The sequence below is a fragment of the Abramis brama genome (genome assembly GCF_963993115.1).
Source record: "Abramis brama genome assembly, chromosome: 10".
NCBI lineage: Eukaryota > Metazoa > Chordata > Actinopteri > Cypriniformes > Leuciscidae > Abramis > Abramis brama.
Window position 1 is genome coordinate 1,820,023 of NC_139972.1, and position 24,383 is coordinate 1,844,405.

Consider the following 24,383-nt stretch of genomic DNA (forward strand, 5'->3'; position numbering starts at 1 on the left):
GGATAGATGCACTTTTATGATGGATAGATGCACTTTTATGATGGAATAATGCACTTTTATGATGGATAGATGCACTTTTATGATGGATAGATGCACTTTTATGATGATAGATGCACTTTTATGATGGAATAATGCACTTTTATGATGGATAGATGCACTTTTATGATGGATAGATGCACTTTTATGATGGACTAATGCACTTTTATGATGGATAGATGCACTTTTATGATGGAATAATGCACTTTTATGATGGATAGATGCACTTTTATGATGGATAGATGCACTTTTATGATGGAATAATGCACTTTTATGATGGACTAATGCACTTTTATGATGTATAGATGCACTTTTATGATGGATAGATGCACTTTTATGATGGATAGATGCACTTTTATGATGGACTAATGCACTTTTATGATGGATAGATGCACTTTTATGATGGATAGATGCACTTTTGTGATGTATAGATGCACTTTTATGATGGATAGATGCACTTTTATGATGATATATGCACTTTTATGATGGACTAATGCACTTTTATGATGGATAGATGCACTTTTGTGATGTATAGATGCACTTTTATGATGGATAGATGCACTTTTATGATGATATATGCACTTTTATGATGGACTAATGCACTTTTATGATGGATAGATGCACTTTTATGATGGAATAATGCACTTTTATGATGTATAGATGCACTTTTATGATGTATAGATGCACTTTTATGATGGATAGATGCACTTTTATGATGATATATGCACTTTTATGATGGACTAATGCACTTTTATGATGGATAGATGCACTTTTATGATGGACTAATGCACTTTTATGATGGATAGATGCACTTTTATGATGGATAGATGCACTTTTATGATGGAATAATGCACTTTTATGATGGACTAATGCACTTTTATGATGTATAGATGCACTTTTATGATGGAATAATGCACTTTTATGATGGACAGATGCACTTTTATGATGGACAGATGCACTTTTATGATGGAATAATGCACTTTTATGATGGACAGATGCACTTTTATGATGAAATAATGCACTTTTATGATGGATAGATGCACTTTTATGATGGAATAATGCACTTTTATGATGGATAGATGCACTTTTATGATGGACTAATGCACTTTTATGATGGACAGATGCACTTTTATGATGGACAGATGCACTTTTATGATGGATAGATGCACTTTTATGATGGAATAATGCACTTTTATGATGACAGATGCACTTTTATGATGGAATAATGCACTTTTATGATGGACAGATGCACTTTTATGATGGATAGATGCACTTTTATGATGGATAGATGCACTTTTATGGACTTCAAAACAGAAACGGCCATTCACTGCCATTATAAAGCTTGGAAGAGCCTGGACATTTTTTAACATAACTCCGATTGTATTCGTCTGAAAGAAGAAAGTCATATCCTGAGTAAAACATGGGCTAATTTAAATTTTTGGGTGAACAATCCCTTAAGGCACAGTTTCATGATAGATTATCATGACAGAATATGCTAATCAATGACTAGAAGATAGTTAACTCCACATCAGCTACATAAATTAATCAAAACAATAACAAAGCCGTAACTTGATGACGCTGTGAATGAGCAAGGGATCATGGGAGTTGTAGTCTTCACCTCCACAGTCGATGGAAAGCAATCCGACGGGACTCAGGCAGAAACCATGTTCATGGATGAGCGAATTCATTAAAGTTTTACTAATGTTATGCTTATATGCTGCTGCCACTCTTTTAACTTTGTTGTTTATGTTTGTTTTATAATTAAAGTTGTCGTCTCCTTCCTCCCTGAACTTGAACTTTGTTACAGTTGCATTATCAATTAAATTTACGTTATTTTATTTAATTCTAATGAAATATCCGCAAGTGCTGAATTACTACTCGCTTTATTTGACAAATTAAAATAGTGGGGTAACGCAGCGCTGTTATGTGTAGCATATGATGTTTGTTCATATGCGAGTAAAAGCCTAAATTAAATCCGTTCATCATATAAAGCGATCATATCTCTTCACACAACTTGCTTGAATCATAGTGATTCATTTTATGACACATTTATGGATCTTCAAAATTTTGGTTACGTGGACAGAAACCTCTTGGAATTCATTACAAACATCTTAATTTGTGTGTCGAAGATGAATGAAAGTCTTATGGGTTTGGAACGACATGAGTAAATGATGACAATACTATACATTTATAATATATATATATACACACAGGGCTCGACATTAAGGCTTGTCCGCTTGTCCAGGACAAGTGGATTTTTTTTGTAGGACAAGTGGACATTAGTTGCCCCACTGGACAAGTTAAATTGCAAACAAAATAAAATGCCATGTTACTTCACGTTATGTGCCACTCATTACGTCTATTTTACAGATTTAATTTTACCGATTTGAAACAAACACATTTTTTTCCCCACAATCCGTCGAACCAGCGTCCAACTCAGAATGCTTTGATTGGCCAATCAGGAGTCGGTCCAAGTTTAAACAGTTTTACCTGCCTCAGAGAACAGTGGTGGAGACTGGAGAGTGATGTGTCTTCAGGCTCCGCAGCCCGGAAATGGAAAGATGAATTCGACTGGGTTATTAATGAAGACGGAGTAATGTTCTGTGGCGTCTGTCGGGGGCGACCCAACCTGGCTGACAAGTGAGTGGCGTTAGCTAGCTAGCGTCGGTGAGTGAGTGGCGTTAGCTAGCTAGCGTCGGTGAGTGAGTGGCGTTAGCTAGCTAGCATCGGTGAGTGAGTGGCGTTAGCTAGCTAGCATCGGTGAGTGAGTGGCGTTAGCTAGCTAGCGTCGGCAGCCGTGTACTGTAAACAAGCATTAACAGCATTTGTATTGGTTAAATGTACATAGTTAAATATTAGCTAATGTTCAGATGTAAAGTAGCTACACGTTTTAAAGTATTAATATTGATAGTGTTTGGATGCTTTCAACGGTTTGTTTGAATTCTGCATTAGCAAAACACAAAAAAATAAATGATAAAATTATAAATCTTTACCAGGACAAGTGAAACATAAATGAACTTGTCCGAAGGAGAGTGCCTTCAGAGTGCCTCAAAAAGTTAATGTCAAGCCCTGTATATATATATATACACACACACACACACACACACAAGTTATATACACACAACACACCACAAAGAAGTGCTCTGTGTAAAAGAGGGTAGGTTTGGGCACGTTTTGTCCGTCATATGGCATTCACCCTACATTTACAGGCATTAGAGGAAATCACAGGTTTATTTCAGTATCTGAACAGCATTTGTTTCAAGGTTTATCAGACTGGAAACACATTTTCTCATGTGTGTTAAAGATCAGGTGCATGCGGCTGGTCAAACAATGAAGTTTCCTGTGACCCGACAGAGAGAGAGAGATTTTAAAAAACAAAACATCTGCAAAAGTTATGAATGAACCCTTGAGCTTCAGCTCTGAAACTCCCGCTGCATTTCTAAGAGTCGACTGAGTTCTGCTCGTTCTGAAACTCTCCGCCGACCTCAGGAAAATCCAGAGAGTTGAAATCAATGACCAAATAACCAAAGACCAGCACAAGGAACGCTGAAGACACTCACTCAGACTGAGCCGTTCTGCTTTCACATCCTCAAATCAACCAACAATTTCATTTAATCATCAAAAAAACTGAAAGATTTCTTTCAAAATATGACTCCATTCTCGCATTCCTGGACTTTCTGGATCATCCATAAATATATATTTCCATACAAATGAGGATTCATCTTAAGAGGACAATAGCAAGACATAAAATTAGCCAAATGCATGTACTCTTTAACTGTTACTCTCACTTGTTGAACGTTACAGGATCTTCAGAGCTAGAGAATCCATCTATTCATGCCGAGTCAGCTTTATTTATAGTGCTTTCAACACCGCTCGTCTCTAAGCAGCTTTACAGAGATAACAGGAACATAACTAGGGGCGTGACAGTACCAATACTAGTCAAACTTCATTGTTCTTGCATTTGAAATATTTTGGTGTCCGCCTAAATCAGTCTTTGTCCCGGCAAAGATTTATGTGATCTTCTGAGGTGCCGATCTGCAGAGCGAATGAACTCAAGGACCAATCAGATGCGTTTCATTCAGTCTGAATCAGAAGCGAACGGCAGTTTTTGTTCTGCGAAGCCTAACGCAAACTGAGCTGATTCTGACTCACGTAAAGGGGTGGTTGATCATGATGTCACTTTTCTAACTTTAGTTAGTGTGTAATGTTGCTGTTTGAGCATAAACAACTTCTGCAAAGTTACGACACCCAGAGTCCAGAGCAAAGGGAGATATTTACTATTACAGAAATCTCTTTATAAGGACTACAGCAAACGGCTGGTAGAGACTACACAAGCTGCTCCCGGGTTAGTGACATCACCAACCCTAACATTTACATAACCCCGCCCCCTGAACACGATTTATAGATTATCAAGACAGAATATGCTAATCAATAAGAAGACAACTACACATCAGCTTCATAAACTCATCAACTAACCGTTCAGAAATGTCCTGTTGTCACTTCTTCTTGAGTCTCTCCATCATTGTCTGACTTCGGTTTGAACACACACACACACACACACACACACACACACACACACACACACACACACACACAAGTTCTTGAAGCTCCACCCACTGCGCCGGAAGCAGCAGCTCATTTGCACTTAAAGCGACACACACAAAAAAGGGCGTTTTTTTTCTCACCTTTAAAAAGTGACAATTTTAACATGTGATATAAAAATATCTGTGGGTTATTTTGAGCTGAAACTTCACACACACACACTGGGGACATCAGAGACTTATTTTACATCTTGTGAAAAGGGCATTATACCACCAATTTAAAAGCCTCTGTTTGGCCATTGAGTTCATGCGCTCAACAGATACGTCTGTGAATACGTCTACAAAGCTCAACCCTGCATAAACACACTGTAAATAGAAACCTTCAATGCTTTTCATGAGAAAGCGGCGCCAATCAGCAGGTCTCGGTATATGAGCACACACTCCTCTCCTCACTAAACTGCACTGGTTGCCAGTTGCCACTTTCAAGAAACGGCTGAAGACGCATGTTTTTCGGCAGTAACATCCGTTAATACTAACACTTTCTCTTCTATTCTATATCTATTCTATGCACTGTGTTAGACTAAACTGGGAAGGGTCATAGCACTTGCATATTGTTGTCCTATTGTTAGTTTAACTGCTTCTATTGTTCTCATTTGTAAGTCTCTTTGGATAAACAGCCCTAATGCAAACTTCACCCAAAGCTGCAGTGAGGCGTCTCTAAAATAGGCAGTAGTGTGATTACTCAGCATGTGACAGCAGCTGCTTCCATACAAACATCCTTTTATAGATCGCAGACTGACCGAGATGACTGAAGTTTCACTAGTTCACATGTCATTGTGAAAACAGACACCGCTGCATTCTGGGAGTGTGACCTTCTTCAACCCACCAGAGCCTGTGACGAAGCCTTTCCACCTCATCTGATGGTACAGATCTTATGAATTAAGATATGGCCTGGATATTATAACGACAACAATTTACCAATATAAAGTACACTTCAAGAGGTCATACGTTTGGAATAATTAAAGAAATGCACAAAAAAAAATGTTTTAATTTTTTAATTTAATAATTCTCATTGGTTCCTTTTAGGGTTAAAAGTTAACGAATTAACAAAACAGATTAAAGTTTCAATCCTATTAACACGACCTACTGTTCCTGCACTATAAGTGACGAATACGTAAAGAAACTATCAATGTGAATTCAAAATTATTTTTATTTTTTTGGATAAATAACACTCTCTTTTTGTGAATGATTCATAATTAACAATTAATGAACAGACAATTAACTGGTCAATATTTGGCATTTAGAAGTTTCCAGCTTCAGCCATTGCTATAAAAACCCATATCAATCAATCAATACTAACTAACTAATGTAAACCCACCTCGCGGTGCAACAGAACAGAAGAGTTTCTAGCGAGTGTTTAAAGGCGGGTCAAACTCAAAAACACGACGCTAATGGATGTTTCCACGGATCACTAAAGTATGAGGACGGATTCATTCAAAATAAAGATGACTATGAGAAATGAGAACATCAAATGCCAAAGAATAATCAAACGTCTTAAAAGTGCGTCCAACTAGATCAGTTATCGATTAACTGGTCGATTAACTGGTCAATATTTGGTATTTAGAAGTATTCAGCATCAACCACTGCTGTAAAAACCCACATCAATCTATTACCCAACACTAATATCTAACTAACTGATGGCAGCGCAACAGAACGACCCTTGATGAACTCGACCCGCAGTTTCTGACGTGTTTTTAAAGGCCGGTCGATCTCATGCTGCTTTATACTGATGCTCATCAGAACAAACCTTCATCTGAAACGAGCAAACCAACATCACAGAGCATGAAAGCAGAGATGCACTGAACGGGTCAGCCGCGCTCACTCGCTAAACGCCCGGAAGTGGACTAGCGGTCAACCACGACCACGGAGATCAGTAGGAAGTTACTGATGATGACTGATAGTTTTTGTGCAAGAAAAGTGCGTTTATACCTGTGAAACGTTCACACGCACACACACACACACACAGATAAAGAAACGGCATGAACTCACACCATGAGAAAGACGAACCTGCGGGTTTACAGTGCAGCGCGTCAGCTCAGAAACACTGCCATCGGAAGTGAACGTGAGGCTCTGAAGAGAATCACACACACTGCACTCACAACACAACACAACACAACATCAGGGCACTAACATCATCTACACAACACAGAGACATCAAGTGACGACAGCAATACACAGGCAACCACAAAACACACACACACACACACACCCAGGACAGTGATCCTCAACATCACAGAACAACAAACACTCACTTCCACATTGAACTTACGTGCTCAAACATGCCAAATAAGGCCATCGCAGTCGGCAGAATCCCGCTATACAGTGATAAACCAGGAGACAGGGTCCCGTAAACGAGTGTGAAGACCCGAGTGAGTCGGAGAACCCTGTGGAGAACGAGTGAGCCGACCACACAGAGAACAGACGGAAGTGGAAAACACTTTTAGACGCGAGTCTCTGAGCCGAGACCTTCACAAAAACTGAAAAAACAAAGAGCTTCCTGAATTCTGCCTCCCGTTTCTCATGCTCACAGACACGCTTGCACCACACTCTCACATGCACACACACAGATCACACACATCAGCCCTGCACTCATGGGTGTTTCTGCACTGTGGCTTATTAATTACTAAACTCTCATTATTGCAATGGGGGAAAAAAACATTGTTTTTATGCGTAATGTGAAAAATATGATCTATTATTTGAATTGTAAAGCATTCAAATGTCATGCATCATTATTACAGCAATCTTTATTGGTAATTAAGACATAGAAAAAGTAAATTTTACTTATATTATATATATTATACTATATATACACAATAATAAAAATACTAATGAGCATTATTGAGAAAAACTCAAAAGTAATACATTTACAAGCATTAATAAGAATGATATTTTTGAATTGTACAGAATTCAAACTTCATGCGAGTCTTTATATCATTATTACAGCAATCTAAACGTGATAAAAGCACATTTTAAATACATATTATATTTAGGCTATATATAAAATAATGAAAATGCATTATTGATGAAACAAACTCCAAAGAAACACATTTACGTGCATTAATAAGAATGAGATTTTTTCAACTTGAGAACTTAATTGCTTAATTGCCGTGGAAATAATGTCTGACGAGACTTCTCAGAAATGTGGATCTAAAGCCACAAGATCAAGGATATGAATCACAGGCTGACTTTCTGGAAAGCCACTAAAACTCGTTTCTTGTGGGATACAGCTGCAGAAGCGCTCTCGCATGGCATTGTGGGTCAGCAGCTTCTGGTTAGAGGAGCCCACACAGACTGATGAGGAGAGAAGTGCTGCCATCTAGTGCTGGCGTGCAGAAACACTGCAGAACAAGACATGTTTTACACTGCAAAACTGAGGATCAATCAGACCTGCGATCAATCAGCTGCAAAAACAGGTAAAGCTGATCAAATCCAATATTTTGATATTGACAAAAAGTTATATCTCAATATGGATTTTGCCGATAACGATGATCAGACAATATTTTGCTGAGTGTGTTATTGGCATGTTTAGGCAGTGACAGAAATTAAATTTAAAGGGGTGGTATAATGGCCTTTTCACAAGATCACAAGTCTCTGATGTCCCCAGAGTGTGTGTGTGTGTGAAGTTTCAGCTCTAAATACCCCACAGATATTTGTATATCGCATGTTAAAGTTGACACTTTTTGAGGGTGAGCAAAAACGCACCGTTTTGTGTCTGTCCCTTTAAATGCAAATGAGCTGCTGCTCCCGGCACAGGGGGCGGAGCTACAACAGCTTGCACTCACACAGACACGCACTGAACATTTAAAAAACTTTTAGCCTTTTATGTTCAAACCGGAGTCAGACAATGATGGAGAGACTCAAGAAGAAGAGACAACATGTAGAGCAACAGGACATTTCTGAATGGTTAATTGATGAATTTATGAAGCTGATTTGTAGTGATTAGCATATTCTGTCTTGATAATCTATAAATCGCGATCCAGGGGGCGGGGTTATGTAAATTTTAGGGTTGGTGATGTCACTAACCGGGAGGAATGTGGTGTAGTCTCTACCAGCCGTTTGCTGTAGTCCTTAAAAAACAATTTCTTTAAGAGCAAATATCTCCCTTTGCTTTGGACTTTGAGTTGTAACTTTGCAGATGTTGTTTATGCTCAAACAGCAACATTACACACTAACTACAGTTAGAAAAGTGACATCATAATCCACCACCCCTTTAATAAAAAATTAAAAAAAGAGCTCTCAGGGAAAATATCACAAATATGCAGATTTAAATATGTCAAAGCTAATAGAACACTGACGAGGATATCGCTTCAGAATAAATTATTAAATTAAATCCTATTTTTCCCGGACAAGCAACTTTATGTGAATGAGTGATTTACGTGTTCGAAAGACAAGCACATGACAAGGATTAAGGTCCAGCCTTAAAGTCCCCCTGTGGTGAAAATCCAGCTTTTAATGTTGTTTATGTGTGTATGTGGTGTTTTTAATATGCTTTAAGACAAACCATGTGTAAATTCATAAGTCGACAGCATTGCTGAGTATTTTCTCCTTAAAACTGCAGTGAACCAAAGACAGTCTCAAAAACACGCTTTGAAATCGCTGGTGTTTCTGACGTCACAAACTACCTTGTAACCAATCAGATCAACGTGTGATCGTCAACCAGTGGATCTCTGAGCTGAGGGAGTGAGTGGAGGCGGGGCTCATTTGCATATTCATAGAACCGCGCATACTAAATGAGGCAAGGGTGTCGTGTTACATTCAAGATATTTTAAGGCATGAAGAAATTTGTTATAGGGAAAAAACGTTTAAATATGTCATTTTGGTGATCAAAGATGAGTTTTAAGGGATACAATTATTAACTACAGGGGGACTTTAAGTTACAAAAAAAGTGGCATGGTTTCCAAGTTATACATTATACTGGATATATAAACACTGGGTGCAGTTTCTGTGAACACCACAGGGTGGCGCTCTCACCATCACAATACAAGAGTGTGTGATGATGTTGGTCTGAATCACAATAACCGAACACACTCCCACTGCCTGGAAGAACACGTCATTTCCCAGCGCTGACTCATTTCCACTGGTCCGTTTGACCCTTGTGATGGTCTACGGGTCACATGACTCAATGACCTCCAGTCACAGGAAACACAAACACTAGATTGTGCAAATGCATTGAGTAAAAGCATTCAGTGTCATGAGTGTTCACTATGATACTACTCTCACTGTTCCTGCAGAATCTGGGAAATGTGCATTGCAGTATAAACACACTGTGTGAGGTGCTGTATCCCACAATGCACTGCACTCAATGAATAAACTGCAATTTGACACACTGCTCACACTATTTAAACTACAAAACGGCTTAGAATAGTGTGTAATATGTAATACTTTTGTCCGAATATCAATAATTACTGAAACAAAAGTTTAAATGTCTATTCGGGTCGCTATGGGGCGCCAAAATGTGCAAAAAGGGAGTGGCCACTTTTACCAAAATTGCTATAACTCTTGAACGGTATGAGATATTTTCACCAAACTCAGTACACGCGTGTATGGGCTCAATTTGAGGTCACAGTAAAATAACCGCTAAATTAAACACTTGGTGGCGCTATAACAGGAAAAAAACATGGAAATGGCTATAACCACCCGACCGTTAGACCGATTGACTTGAAAATTGGTATGCAGTGTCTTTGTTCAAGGTGCCATGTGTGACTATGAGGACATTGGCGCATCTCAAAAAACATGGCCACCATTGGCCAATGACGTTTGAGCACCTACTAGACAAGGTTAACGGAATGCCGATCGGAACGAAACTTGGTGGGCATGTTCAACTCATGACCCCAGAGGTCTGTAAGAATTTTGAAAGAAATCGGCCATTAGTTGGCTCTAATGAGGTTTACGCCCTCTGTAATCATGTGGTGTTTCACACATCCACACAACCACTGCTGTCAATCAAATTCTTCATTAAATATTCATGGTCATGTAAAAAAACCTACTTCTGCGAACTAGTCCTAGGTTTTTCGCCCGATTGGAACCAAACCAGTGCATTAAAATTCTTTGAAGTCCTTAGATCAATAATTATCAAAAAAATAAAGTTTAACTTTACCCTTTGGATAGCTATAACAGGGTCATTTAGAAAATGGGCGTGGCAAAACATACTCAAAAGCCTATAACTCCTAAGCGAAAACTCAAAACGTTATGAAAATAAGTGGGCACACATGCGACATATGTGACCCTGGACCACAAAACCAGTCACATGGGTCAATTTTTTGAAATTGAGATTTATACATAATCTGAAAGCTGAATAAATAATCTTTAGTTAGTTATGGTTTGTTAGGATAGGACAATATTTGGCAGAGATTCAACTATCTGGAAATCTGGAATCTGAGGGTCCAAAAAAAATCTAAACATTGAGAAAATCTCCTTTAAAGTTGTCCATTTATGTTGGCGATTGTGCAGCATTCACTCACATAAATAAATGTTTTATTTATTTACGGTAGGAAAATCTCTTCATGGAACATGATCTTTACTTAATATCCTAATGATTTTTGGAATAAAAGAAAAATGTATTATTTTGACCCATACGATGTATTGTTGGCTACTGCCCTAGATATACCCGTGCGACTCGAGACTGGTGACGTGATCCAGGGTCACGTATGATTCTAAACAAGTGTGCAAACTTATGGAGATCGGACCATAGGTGGCGCTATAACTGTTAAAAAGCTTTAAAACCCATCGCTCTGTCTCTATAGTGAGCAGTACACATACTAAAGCAGTTCGCTATACCAAACAAAGAGTGTGTTGTACCTGAAAACGGGAGGGCTCCCGGTCGACATGCTTCTGGGATTTGTAGTCCTGGAGCACACGGACACACGAGGAGGAGGAACGGGGGGTCTGTACGGCACCGGCACCGGCTCGTCTTTAGGCTCTTTAGAGACGCCCACGGCGTAGCTCTTCGGAGGAAGAGGAGGAGCGCCCGCTTCTCCCTGAGAGGAAGATGAACACTGCTCATACAGGTGGAAGCGCTCCGAAAACGAGGAAGAAGAAGAAGAAGAGGAGGAGGATGTAGGGGACTGAGGGGAGTGTTTGCTCTCGCTCTTCTGGAGTTGCTGCGCCGGCCCTTTAAGAGGAAGGTGTTGTGGGCGTGGCCTTGGAGTTGGGATGGGCGTGGCTCGTTCAGGTGTTTCCATGGTTACGGAGCCAGGAGTGAAGGGAACGGGAGGTCGATTAGGCATGAGACGAGGCGGGACGGGAGGCAAACGCTTGTTTTCCGTTGTGAATTTCGTTCTTTCTTTGGCGACGGGTCTGTCGTCCTCTCGCTCCTCGTCGTCCTCCATCTCGGTGTCCGATGGGAAGATTTTGCGGAGACTCCCGAGGATCCGCTTTCTGTGGCCGGGAAGAGCCACGCCCATTCGCTGAAGCTTCGCAGAGGATAAATCCTGGCATTCCCACAGCGTTCCCAGCCCAGACTCCTGGAAGGCGGAGATGTACTGGTCGAGCCGGAGGTGGTTCAGCCACTCCGACACAAGCTGGGATCCTTCCAGCGGGACCGAGGACATGACGGGAACGCCCACAAACCCTCTGGGATGAGGCAGAACTACACGCTTAGGGAGTCATCGGGACTGGGGAAAGAGGGAGAAGAGATTCATTATCATTACAGGGTTCGTACAGATACTGTAAACAGAAATTCAAGGAGTTTTCAAGCACTACTTTTTTGGTTTTCAAACAATATCTTTATTATCTTTCAAATTCTAAAGGTAAATAGACAAATAAATAAAAAAATAGTACACAAAGTTCAAAACATGCAATGGATGTGGTAACTTTAACCATATTGAACATCTTTGCCTCAAGAACCACTGCTGTCAATCAAATTGTTTATTAAATATTCACAATTATGTAAAAATCCTACTTCTGCGAACTAGTCCTAGGTTTTTCACCCGATCGGAAACAAACCAGTGCAGTTTAATTCTCTGAACTCTCTAGATTAATAATTATTATTAAAAAAAGTTTAACTTTACCCTTTGGATAGCTATAACAGGGTCATTTAGAAAATGGGCGTGGCAAAACACTCTCAAAAGCCTATAACTCCTAAGCGAACACTCAAAACTTTACGAAAATAAAGTCATAAAGTCTCAAATCTTAGAGTCATTAACCTTTAAGATTTATGGCTTTGATTTTCATGCAGTTTTAGAGTAAAAACGTCATTTTGAAAATTTTATATTTATATTTTTTATATTTCATATAAAAATTGAAAATAGTATTTTTGTGCATTTTTCATAACAATACACGTAAAATTCTGTTACTTTAAGTTCACTTTTTTAAACTTTTTTCTCTTCAGCAATAATCTGCCTAATGTCGTCTCTGAAAAGAGATCAAACTTCAGTCAAGATTTACCAGTTTTAGCTGGAAATGTAATTTTCATGCTCAAAAAGTGAATAAATGGGTTATAAATACAGCGTAAATATAATTTAGTATCATAAAATCTCCTAAAAATACAAAATATTAAATAAAAAACATTATCAAACTAAAATACAGTACATTCATTTAAAAAAAAACGTTAATTTTTGGCCTACACGTGAAGAGCACCAGAGGGTTAGAAGGATATCGCGATATGACAAAGACATCGCTTTCCTTATTAAAACTGACTTTCTCTTCTTTGAATATATGATTGACCTGAAGAATGAAATCTGTATCATATACTTGAATAATGATATGAGCAATATCACGCTCATAGCCATGCGAAATGGCTCTATTTCAAAGTGACAAATTCAAGTTCAAGAACCCTGTTTTCCCACTTTTCACAATATCGTTTCACTGCAGCTTTCCACAGAACGTTACCGGCCAAAACATCATAAAACACCTGTGTGTGTGTGTGTGTGTGTGTGTGTGTATGTGTGTGTGTGTGTGTGTGTGTGTGTGTGGCACGAGTGCGTCTGCATCTCTCGGTGAAACTGAGCCTGCATGCTTGACATTTACTGCCATGTTCTTCCTCATATTTTCATTACATGTGGTGGGAAATGACACACAGAGTTCCTGCACGAGAAACTGAACCTCAGGCATCCCAGAAACGCCAACTTGGGCACATTCAGATGCCAGTCATTCAGCAGATGCCTTTACAAATGAGGAACATCACCAGCAATCCGTCACACAGGAGCAATAACACTCTCAGGCATTAACATTCACAAGTCTCAACAGCAAGCAGGACTCTACGAAATTCATTCGTCATCTTAATAATTAAAATGAACGTCAATTTAACAATTTAATAACTTATTAAAATATTAACAAATGCGTTTGATTTCATTAGAAATTCTGCATTTTCTGTTTTACTTTTTCTGGATTCTGTTTTTTTTTTTTTTTATTTAATCTAAATTTATTATCAAAAGCAGTGTGAAACAAATGAATGCATACAACTTTAACACGTTAAATTAATATAATTCATTAATAATAATAAATCTTTTAAAATCTAATCAAGTAAATTTTTTAACAACTTTAATTTTATGGCTGAACAACCTAAATAAAGTTATACTGACCAGCTGCCAAATAACACCAATACATGTACTCACTAAATTCACCATTTCAGCTCGTTTGGCAGTAGCTGCGTTTGAACCCTGCTCATTTATTCCTCTTTGATTTTGTTTAATTCTGCAGTAAAACACACACAGACAAAATCTAATATCAATGCCCACATCATAAAGACACGGCATTTCAGAAAAAAAGCTAATTTCCTGTTTGTAATTTCCTTTTCCTGCTCAGATAAGATCATTTTTCCAGTCGAGGTTATGATCAGTCAGATGAGCCACAGATATCTGCTGTGCAATATGAATGAACATTAAAAGTGTCTTTTATATGTCCTTTCATATAGTGTGTAATAGAGCTGTTTGTGGATGTAAAAGCTCTGCAACGTTTCAAAGATCAAAGTGCACGACAAACTGCTGAACATGTTAGTAACTCATTAGCATAATGCCAGCCTGTGGTCTTGATTGGCTGAGCAGCGTCTCTAAGCCCCGCCCTCAAACACTGTAGTGTATCTGAGACTGGGAGAGTCTGGTTCGTGTCGTTCATGTCGAGAAGACGCAGTTTCTGCTGCCAAAGCAAATCCACTTTGATGAGATTGATACGGTAAAACCAAGCGACAACCTTCCAGTTTCTCTCTTGAATCCAACACTGAAGAGACTTAAGCTGCAGTTCATCCACTGGCCACTAGAGGCCGGCTGCAGAAGAGACTCAGGCCCGGTTTCACAGACAGGGCTTAGACTAAGCCAGGATTAGACCATAGATCAATTAGGACATTTAAGTAATTTTTATAAACATGCTTAGAAAAAAAACATTACCGATGTGCATCTTAAAACTAAAAAGGCACTGATATATTTTTAAGATCAGTCAGTGCAAGTTTATTTCAGTAGAAACAGCTCAGACTTACATTTTAGTCTAGGACTAGTCTTAAGCCCTGTCTGTGAAACCAGGGGTCAATCCCATAGACCTCCATGTTAAAATGCCCAACTTTACAGCAGAAATAAACATGTTTACAGCCTGGTGCAAAAGGTGGTTTTGGTCTATATAGTTAATTTTGCCCTTCATGACGACTGTGAGGAGGGTACACTTTTTCTATAACTCATCCGTTTAAATTATATAAGCCTTAAAGTTCTGCATAATTAAGGGCGTGGCCACTTGAGTGACAGGTGACAGACCATATTTTTTTACTGGCTATGGGTGAAATCCATCCTGACGAAGAGCTGAGATTCAGATATGACAATGAGCGTTTAGTTTCCGACCAATAATGGCAGACTGGGTCATCTGACCAATCAGAGCAGAGTAGCTCTCAGAGAGGCGGGGTTTAGAGTATCTTCGAACAAACCGTTTTCAGACTCTTTGAGAAAAGAGGTGATGTGCTGAGGAGTAAATAATAAAGGTTGTGAAATAATTGCCTAATATTAACTCTACTTTGATGCTGCAAGGATATATTACACAACGCCAATAACCAATCTCCTCTTCTGAGCTGACCCAGAGGTCACATAACGCGTGTCAATGTCAAACGACCAATCACAGTAGGCGGGCTTTAGGTCCACAGAAGCTTCAGTTCGTAAAAGTGTGAGATAAGATGTAAATAGATCAACTAAACATTTAATATCTGACAGATGTTTTAGGAAATAATCAGGGATGCAAACTAAGAAACTTTTGTCCAATTTCACCATTTTGAAGTGAAAATATATCATTTACATTATTCATTTGATGCAATTCATAACGGACGTCAATGTGACAAGACAAGAAAAATTAACGAAGCCATTTTCAGCATATTAGGAGTAACACTTTACAATAAGGTTCATTAGTTAACATTAATTAACTACAGTAGTTAACGTGAACTAAGAATAAACACTAAAGCATTTATTCATCTTAGCTAATATTAGTTTCAACGTTTACTAATGCGTTATTAAAATCAAAGGTTGTATTAGTTAATGCACTGTGAACTAACATAACAGCTGGATTATTATTAACTAACAAGTTTAATAAATACTGTAACTCATTGTTAGTTCATGTTAGTTAATTCATTAACTAAAGTGTTACCGGCGTAACATTCATAAGGAATATTCACATATTGTGAAACAATAATACTATTGATTAATAATACATACGTAACATCAGTTCGGCCTAAGCTCACACTGATCTGCTGTGTTTGAGCTGTAACACACGGCTGACGCAATCGCCTACAGTTGCTTAAAGACACTGAGCCAAACATCCCGAAATGCTGAAGCTGGCTGTGAGACGCAGACGCTGACCGTGCCGTATCGATCTGCTAATGTCAGGGTAGCGCAGGTGCTGTTCACGAAACTCTGGTGAATCATGTTCAGCTGAAGCACTTCCTCCTCTGCACATTATTATTAGCTGGAATCAGGAACTATATGAAGATATTCATCAGATATCAAACTAAACTTAGCATTGGTCTCGCAGATCTGAGGGCTTGTGTTCTGCACAGGTTTAGATGATCTCATTTAGTCCTAATATAATCATTAAAAACAGTTTCACAAACAATTAAGCAAGTCTCTCACACACACACACACACACACACACTCCACAATCAAACTCTCTTTTGTGTTGCTTCCTCATTTAAAAGTATCATTTACCAGGAAGAGCATCTATTAAATGCAAACAAACACTTGTGTGAAATGGCAGGGTGTGTGTGTTGTTGTTGGTGGTGTGTGTGTGTGTGTGTGTGTGTGTGTGTGTGTGTGTGTGTGTGTGTGTGTGTGTGTGTGTGTGTGTGTCCATATCTCTGAGAAGGAAAGGCATGATATGTCAGGCTCTGAGGAAACGCTACTGAAGAGATATTCTCTGACACACAGTAAACACACAATCCTCAGCACATGCTCACCGGAGGAAAACTAAACAACACACATTATTCATGACTGGATCTTCAGGTCACACGCGCTTGCAGAAACACCATGAGCGCACACACACACACACACACACACACAAGAGCAGCTCATCTGCAAACATCAGGAATATGAACCGCTGTCTGCATCCCGAGACTGGACTTGCTGGACTTGTAGAGAGTTACTTGTAGACTTTTTAATAGTAGAGAAACGTCCCGAACACGAGTCTCTACAGTCTCTGAACACCGGCTGTGGGCGTTTCACTCACATCTGTGACCTGGACCACAAAACCAGTCACATGGGTCACAATTTTGAAATTGAGATTCATACATAATCTGAAAGCTGAATAAATAATCTGTCCAGTGATGTGTGGTCTGTTAGGATAGGACAGTTTGTCTGAGATACAACTATTGAAAATCTGGAATCTGAGGGTGCAAAACAATAGAAAATCTCCTTTAAAGTTCACGATTGTGCTGCATTCACTCACAAAAATACATGTTTTATATATTTACGGCAGGAAATGTACTAAATATCTTCATGGAACATGATCTTTAATATCCTAATGATTTTTGCCATAAAAGAGAAATCTATAATTTTGACCCGTTCAGTGTTGGCTATTGCCACAGATAAACCCGTGCGACTCGAGACTGGTTTTGTGGTCCAGGGTCACATATGTGACTAAAAATAGATATTTCTATTTTTATAGAAGTATAACATGTATTTTAGAGAATATGTGATTTTTAACTTTCCCTTAAAGTAATAGTTCACCTAAAAATGTTAATTCTGTAATCATTAACTCGCCCTCAAGTTCCTCCAATCCTGCATACATTCTTTTCTTCAGCTGAACACTAAAGAAGACGAATAATGAAGAATACGGGTCACCAGCACATCTGACTGGACCCCTTTTTTATTTATTTTTTTCACACTACGGGAATCAAAGAGGTTCATCAGCTGTTTTTAGGTCTTTACTAAATTACTAAAACACACTAAAATACAATATTATAATAGATTAAATCGTTTTGCATGTACATGTCCCAGGATTTGTAACGTTTATCTCTTGATCACATCCCGAACGCCACTAATGATCATCTACTCCTGCTGAGCAGTCGCTGGCCTCTCGCTATAGTTTAACCGAGAGAGAGAGAGACGTGGTTAGAGAGAAGTGAAACATCCAGAGTGTGACGGACGGGGAGGTCACGTAAAGCGCTGAAGTTTTCAAATCCTCACTAAAGCTGACACACACACACACACACACATTCAACGCTCATGACTCACACCTCTGCATCTGACTGATGGTCATACTCAGCCTATGACCTTTGACCTGTGACTGTGAGTGTATCAAACAGTTGCCTCTGTGTCTAGTCAATCAAGGTCTTAAGGGGATAGTTCACTCACAAATAGGGCGACGGTATAACATTGTTCGAGATTTTGCGGTATGTAAACACACAGCACTATTAACACTTTAGAGTGATGAGACAATAAAGAGCATTAAGCGCAATGAAAACCAACTCAGCTCTCCTTCACGTCTTATTGCGCTTTAATGTTCAGATAAACACACGCAGTTATGCCGAAGTGCCCAGCGTGTGGAGTATTACTGTAAACACAGCCGGTTGTGTCTCGAGTGAGTGTAAACCGTGTGTGTGTATCAGTGTAATGGACCCGCGCATGTCTTAAAGTGACAGGAGCCTAATATACATAATGTGAATCACACTAAAGAGAAACTCTTGACTGAATAACTTTAGCAGCTTTGATAAGAACAAACATATATAGTGAAGACTATGTAGTATTTTATGTTCACATTTGATTAGCCTCTTCAATGTCTGGACTATTCCTAACGACACGTTAAAAAAACAACTATTGTGTACCTGAAAAAGTTAATTTGTTCGATTCATATTTTTGCTATACTGTAATTGTCCGGATTGCTTCTAACCAAAAATAACTCAATTGTTATCTTGAAATAAACGTTCTCATATCCTCACATACGATTTTGGTCGTATCGCCACACAAATGATCGTTCTGTCATCATTTACTCGCCCTCATGCCGTTCCAAACCTGTATGACTTTCGTTCTTCTGTGAAACACACAAAAAAGATTATTTTTCTACAATAAAAGTCTATAGTTGTTTGGTTTCCAACATTCTTCAAAGCATCTTCTTCTGGGTTTGGAATAGGGCTGGGCCGTATATCGAGTTTGTACGATATATTGATTTTATAACCTTATAGGATGAGGCAATACGGTTTATATCAATATATAGGTCAGTCAAAATGGCTGAAAAGCTTAATTCTAATTTCTTTCTTAAATATGAGCAAAATTTTAATTATATTCGAATTCTAAAGGCTGCACTTAAGAGGTTAAAAGTGCTGTATTGTCTCGTATGCCCACAAGAGGACGCAAGCGAGCGCAATACACACATATAAACCAAATCAAGCATCGTGTCTTTTATTGAAGTGAAACGACATTCACTTTTTAAAGTGCTTTACCTTTTTAAATAATTGTTCTCAAATCAAATATAATGTGCATGCAAGGAAAATTAGGCCACAATAGTGCATAAAACTGTGTTTGTGCATCAGCAACTGAGAAAACACACTTCAACACACAGCGTAATGAACTACATCAACACACAACAGCCGTTCAGAAACACACACTTCTACTCTCTACATCTACACTGTTCATCAGAAACACACACTTCTACTCTCTACATCTACACTGTTCATCAGAAACACACACTTCTACTCTCTACATCTACACTGTTCATCAGAAACACACACTTCTACTCTCTACATCTACACACTGTTCATCAGAAACACACACTTCTACTCTCTACATCTACACACTGTTCATCAGAAACACACACTTCTACTCTCTACATCTACACTGTTCATCAGAAACACCAGACGCTCTTGATCTGAGCGAGTGCTGAGCTTTTATGTTGACAGTGTTACAGTCGACACACACACACACACACACACACACACACACACACACACTCACACACACACCTCTGACCGATGTGCAGGTTTGGTCAAGTATGTGGTTGCACATTTTTTTCCACGAACTGAGAGGGTTTTCGTCAACAGGAAAACACACCAAAAATTAAAATGCATGTGCAGTTTTTTGTTTTGTTTTTAAATGATGAATATTTAAAATTTTAATTTGTTTGACAGTCCTAATATACAGTAGTTTGATGTTAGCGAGTCTAAACTTCAGTGAACGAGTGCCGTCGCACCAAACAGACGGACAGCAATAATTCTGACTAAAATATAGCCTACATTTGCTTGTTGGTGGACATTAAATGTGCCAAATGTAGAATTTTAAACCTTCAACTAAGAGTATTTTAACGATAGCAGTTCATGTCACGTGACTAGGGTAATATCTCAGATGAGTGAATCAGAGCTCCTCCATCTGTGCTTTATTAATTTGTATTAAAGTTTTGGATTGGTAAGATTTTAATGTTTTTAAAAGAAGTCTCTTCTGCTCACTAAGACTGCATTCATTCGATTAAAAATACAAAAAAACACTAATAATATGATTTTTGGCCATTTCACCCAGCTCTAGTCTGGACATTTATCATCAGATGAACTATCCTTTCAACAGACGCCGTGTTTTTATAAATATCAGACATGTTATATGAAGCAGAATGAAATATTACATTTTAAATATACATAAATGTCTTGAGTAGACAGCCCTAAAAACATATTTTAAAAACACCTCGGTAAACACACACACACACCGTCCTCCCTCCTCACACAGCCGGTCTGAAGAAGAACACACACACACACACACACACACACCGCGAGTCCAGAGGAACAGCAGAAAGTGAAGGCCATGAAACACCTCGATGAAACATTCCGCTCAGAACGACACGTTAGTCAGAAACAGGATGAAAAGAGCAAACAAGTGTCTAAGTTGTGGTTAAAGTCTCACTGACACATGCTTACAAAGTCACACACACACACACGCCTGCTGTGAAGTGTTGGCCAGCTAATCGACATGCTGAGGAGAGACGTTCACAGCGCTAGCAAACACACACACACACACACACACACACACACACACTGCCAAACACACCAGTTTTAGTGCTCGACTCTGACGTCTGGAGAACACATCATATCAATATACAGAAAAAGTTCAAAGACAGCAAATAAGATAATAATAGCAATAATAAATAACAGAAAAAGTTTATTCACTGTCGATAAAGTTGTTTTGGAACTGATACAAGAACTGCAACTTTTATTCATCTGATTATATCCTCATATAAACCAGTTTTAAAGCTTGATAGTGACGTCTAGAGAACAAATCACATCAATATATGCGGAAAAAGTTCAAAGACAGCAAATAAAATGACTAAAATGACACTAACACAATAATAAATACCATAAAATGTTTATTAACTATCGATAAATTATTTGTAATTGGTTTTGAAATTGATACAAGAACTACAACTTCTGTTAATCAACAGATACGGTTATTATTAAAGTTATTCATCTGATTATATTCTAATATCAGTTAATGCTTTATAGAGAATGATATCATAAAAACAGCAAATAAAATGACTGAAATGACACTTACACAATAATAAATAACAGAACATGTTTATTAACCATCAATGTTTTTGTAACTGATACAAGAACTACAACTTTTCTTAATCAACAGATACGGTTATTATTAATCAAAGTTATTAATCTGATTATATCAGCTGATATGTTTTATCATTATAAGTCTCTCCTCATGTTCTGCTTTACTGAAGGTGTGTGTGATAAAAGCTGAATTGGTCATAACTGCTCATAACCAACAAGGAACTGCAAGTGTTGAACATTCGCTGAGAGAAACAGAACAACATCAAGACTCAGTGTTCAACAAACATCAAGCTGATTAACATTCCAGACACAGCACTGGACCTGCTAACCCCTCCACACACACACACACACACACACACACTGTTAAACGCCTCTGTGTGGGTGTGTGTGTGTCGCACAGATCTCCATTCTGTGAGGTAAAGGAACTGAAATCCTCCGCATGAAGAACTTCAGTTAGTATTAGTGCTGTATCTCTTTAAGAACTCTATTAGTTTCCCCACAACGACTGTGAAATCTTGTGGTTTCAGACCACATCACACACACACACACACACACACACACACACATACCTGCTGGTGCTGTCTCAATCACACATGCTCCAGACTTTCCTTCAAGCTCGACAAGTGCATCTAAACACACACTCACACATTATAAACACAGAAAAAGATAGATAGATAGATAGATAGATAGATAGATAGATAGATAGATAGATAGATAGATAGATAGATAGATAGATAACTTGGATAGATAACTTAGATAGATAGATAGAGTCCCGTGATCTTCGCCTATTGATATTATTTTATATAGGCTATATCGGATATTCACCGGTTTACTCCGTGACTGAGAGACTCTGGAGAATCACATGCTGAGATTTCCTCGCGTTGTGCTGATAAACTCATCTGTGTGTTTCAGTAAATTCAGTTTATTGACTGAACGCAAAACGCGCGCAGAAGTTGAACAAACTTGAGTAAACACAAACAAACAAACAAACACACACACACACACACTTACAGAAGCTCTCTCGCAGAACTTGAGCCTGTTTTTTCGCTCTGGATGTTGTTGTCGTTTTTCTCCGGACGGCTGTAAACTAGTCCGTGTGTGTGTTTCTCCACTGAAACAGAGAACAAATCTGCAAGAAACTTCTTCCGTAGGTGACGCGTCACATGAGCGCGTGTGAAACTCCGCAAGACCAAGACGCGACGCGACGCGACACTCGCGTCAAATACCGCTACTGCGGTTGCTATGCGACACAACGGTCAAATTCTTCAGGGGCGCGCGGCACACAAACACCACTGAGCCGCATTCACACCTCACCTCAGTTTCGTCTTGTTTGGCACATTTGTATGATCGCTAGAACTCTAATAATTTAAATATATAACCTATAAGTGTTATTATCTGGCATACGAATGGAAATTTTCTTTTCGGTTTATTTATAAATATTATAATTTTCAAAACCTCTACGAGTTCTTGTGCTCGACATGTGATTGGTCCATCCTGATCACCGCTGAGAAAAGTAACACATATGGTATGGTATAAGCGTTTCACGTAAATACATGCAATTAATTAAATTAAACATACAACAATATATGATATTTATTTATTTTTGAAAATCTCAGGATAATTAAACAGGACTTTCTGGGTTTTAAGCTTGTATTTCACGTGGTCTTTCAGTAAAGTATTTTGCAAGCATGCTTCACTAGTCATGCTCTTTAGAAGTGTTTGATTTGTGATCTGGCTGATATATGCTGTTGTTTATGGACCCTGTAGTTTTATTTTGTAGTTTTATAGTGTTGATTACCGCTGCATGTACAAGCTTTGGCCGTTAGGTGGCGCTACAGGTCTATGAGTGAATATTAGACTGTGTTGGGATGGAATACTTGCATACTAGCATTCTGCAGCATATACACACCTTCTGTTCTATTATAACATGCAGTATGCCATTTCACACAGTAGTTGTTGCCCTCATTACAGTGCATGTTTGTTTATTTTCAGAAATAAGACTTTTTGTGTGCAAATGTGTCTGAAATTAGTCTGATTATATAATGTGTCAGTTGTAGGAAAAACCCTGTATTTTCATCTGTTTGTTCATATGGATGCTGCTTCATAAAGAAATATTAAGTATGATTTCCATGATCATCATCAGTAGACTAGTGTAGGATAAGAGTGAGTCAGAGTCTAGCAGGCTCTAAAGTCTCGTGTGGGCGCGTTTAGCAGATTATCTGTATGATGCCTGAGTGAGAGAGAGAGAGAGAGAGAGAGAGAGAGAGAGAGAGAGAGAGTGAGTGAGTGAGTGAGTGTGAGAGAGAGAGAGAGAGAGTGTGTGTGTGTGTGTGTGTGTGTGTGTGTGTGTGTGTAAGGGACTTTATAATCATTGAACTTGAAAAAGACAATAATAATTCCAAAAATTGATTAATAATTTGCTCTTTTGAAGGCTGTAGTCTCAGAATAAGACTGATAAGCTCTGTCAGTGTTTATGACTGTCATGACACTGGGCCTGAGGAGGGAAAATATGATTTCTACCAGAAAGACTCGGGAAGCAAGAGTATGTATGAATGTGATTTATTTAACAGTTTGTATGCTAAATTAAATGTTAAAGTTCTTTGGCGTAGTCCCCGTCCGTAATCCAAATCCAGAGGGTAGAAGTTACTTGCCGTTCCTTGCTGAAGATGAAGATGAAGATGAAGATGAAGATGAAGATGAAGACCCCCGATGGATGGGGGTGAACGCCAGCGTCAGTTTCTGCGAACATAGTAATGGTTGTTAACCGGGCTTAAACACTCCATATGTTGAGTGTTGATTGGCTAGATCTG

The 24,383-nt window shown here is 38.6% G+C and overlaps 1 protein-coding gene across 1 annotated transcript in view; it reads right to left on the reverse strand.

The window, feature by feature from the left end:
- Positions 1 to 22,740, reverse strand: part of arap1 (ArfGAP with RhoGAP domain, ankyrin repeat and PH domain 1) — a 91,938-nt gene extending 69,198 nt beyond the window's left edge. The window contains exons 1-2 of the mRNA XM_084127248.1: positions 22,585 to 22,740; positions 11,436 to 12,250 (exon numbers count right to left, since the gene is read on the reverse strand). Coding sequence (XP_083983374.1) covers positions 11,436 to 12,187 — 752 coding nt within the window. The 5' untranslated portion in view covers positions 12,188 to 12,250; positions 22,585 to 22,740. The remainder of the gene's footprint in view (positions 1 to 11,435; positions 12,251 to 22,584) is intronic.
- Positions 22,741 to 24,383: the final 1,643 nt, after the last annotated feature.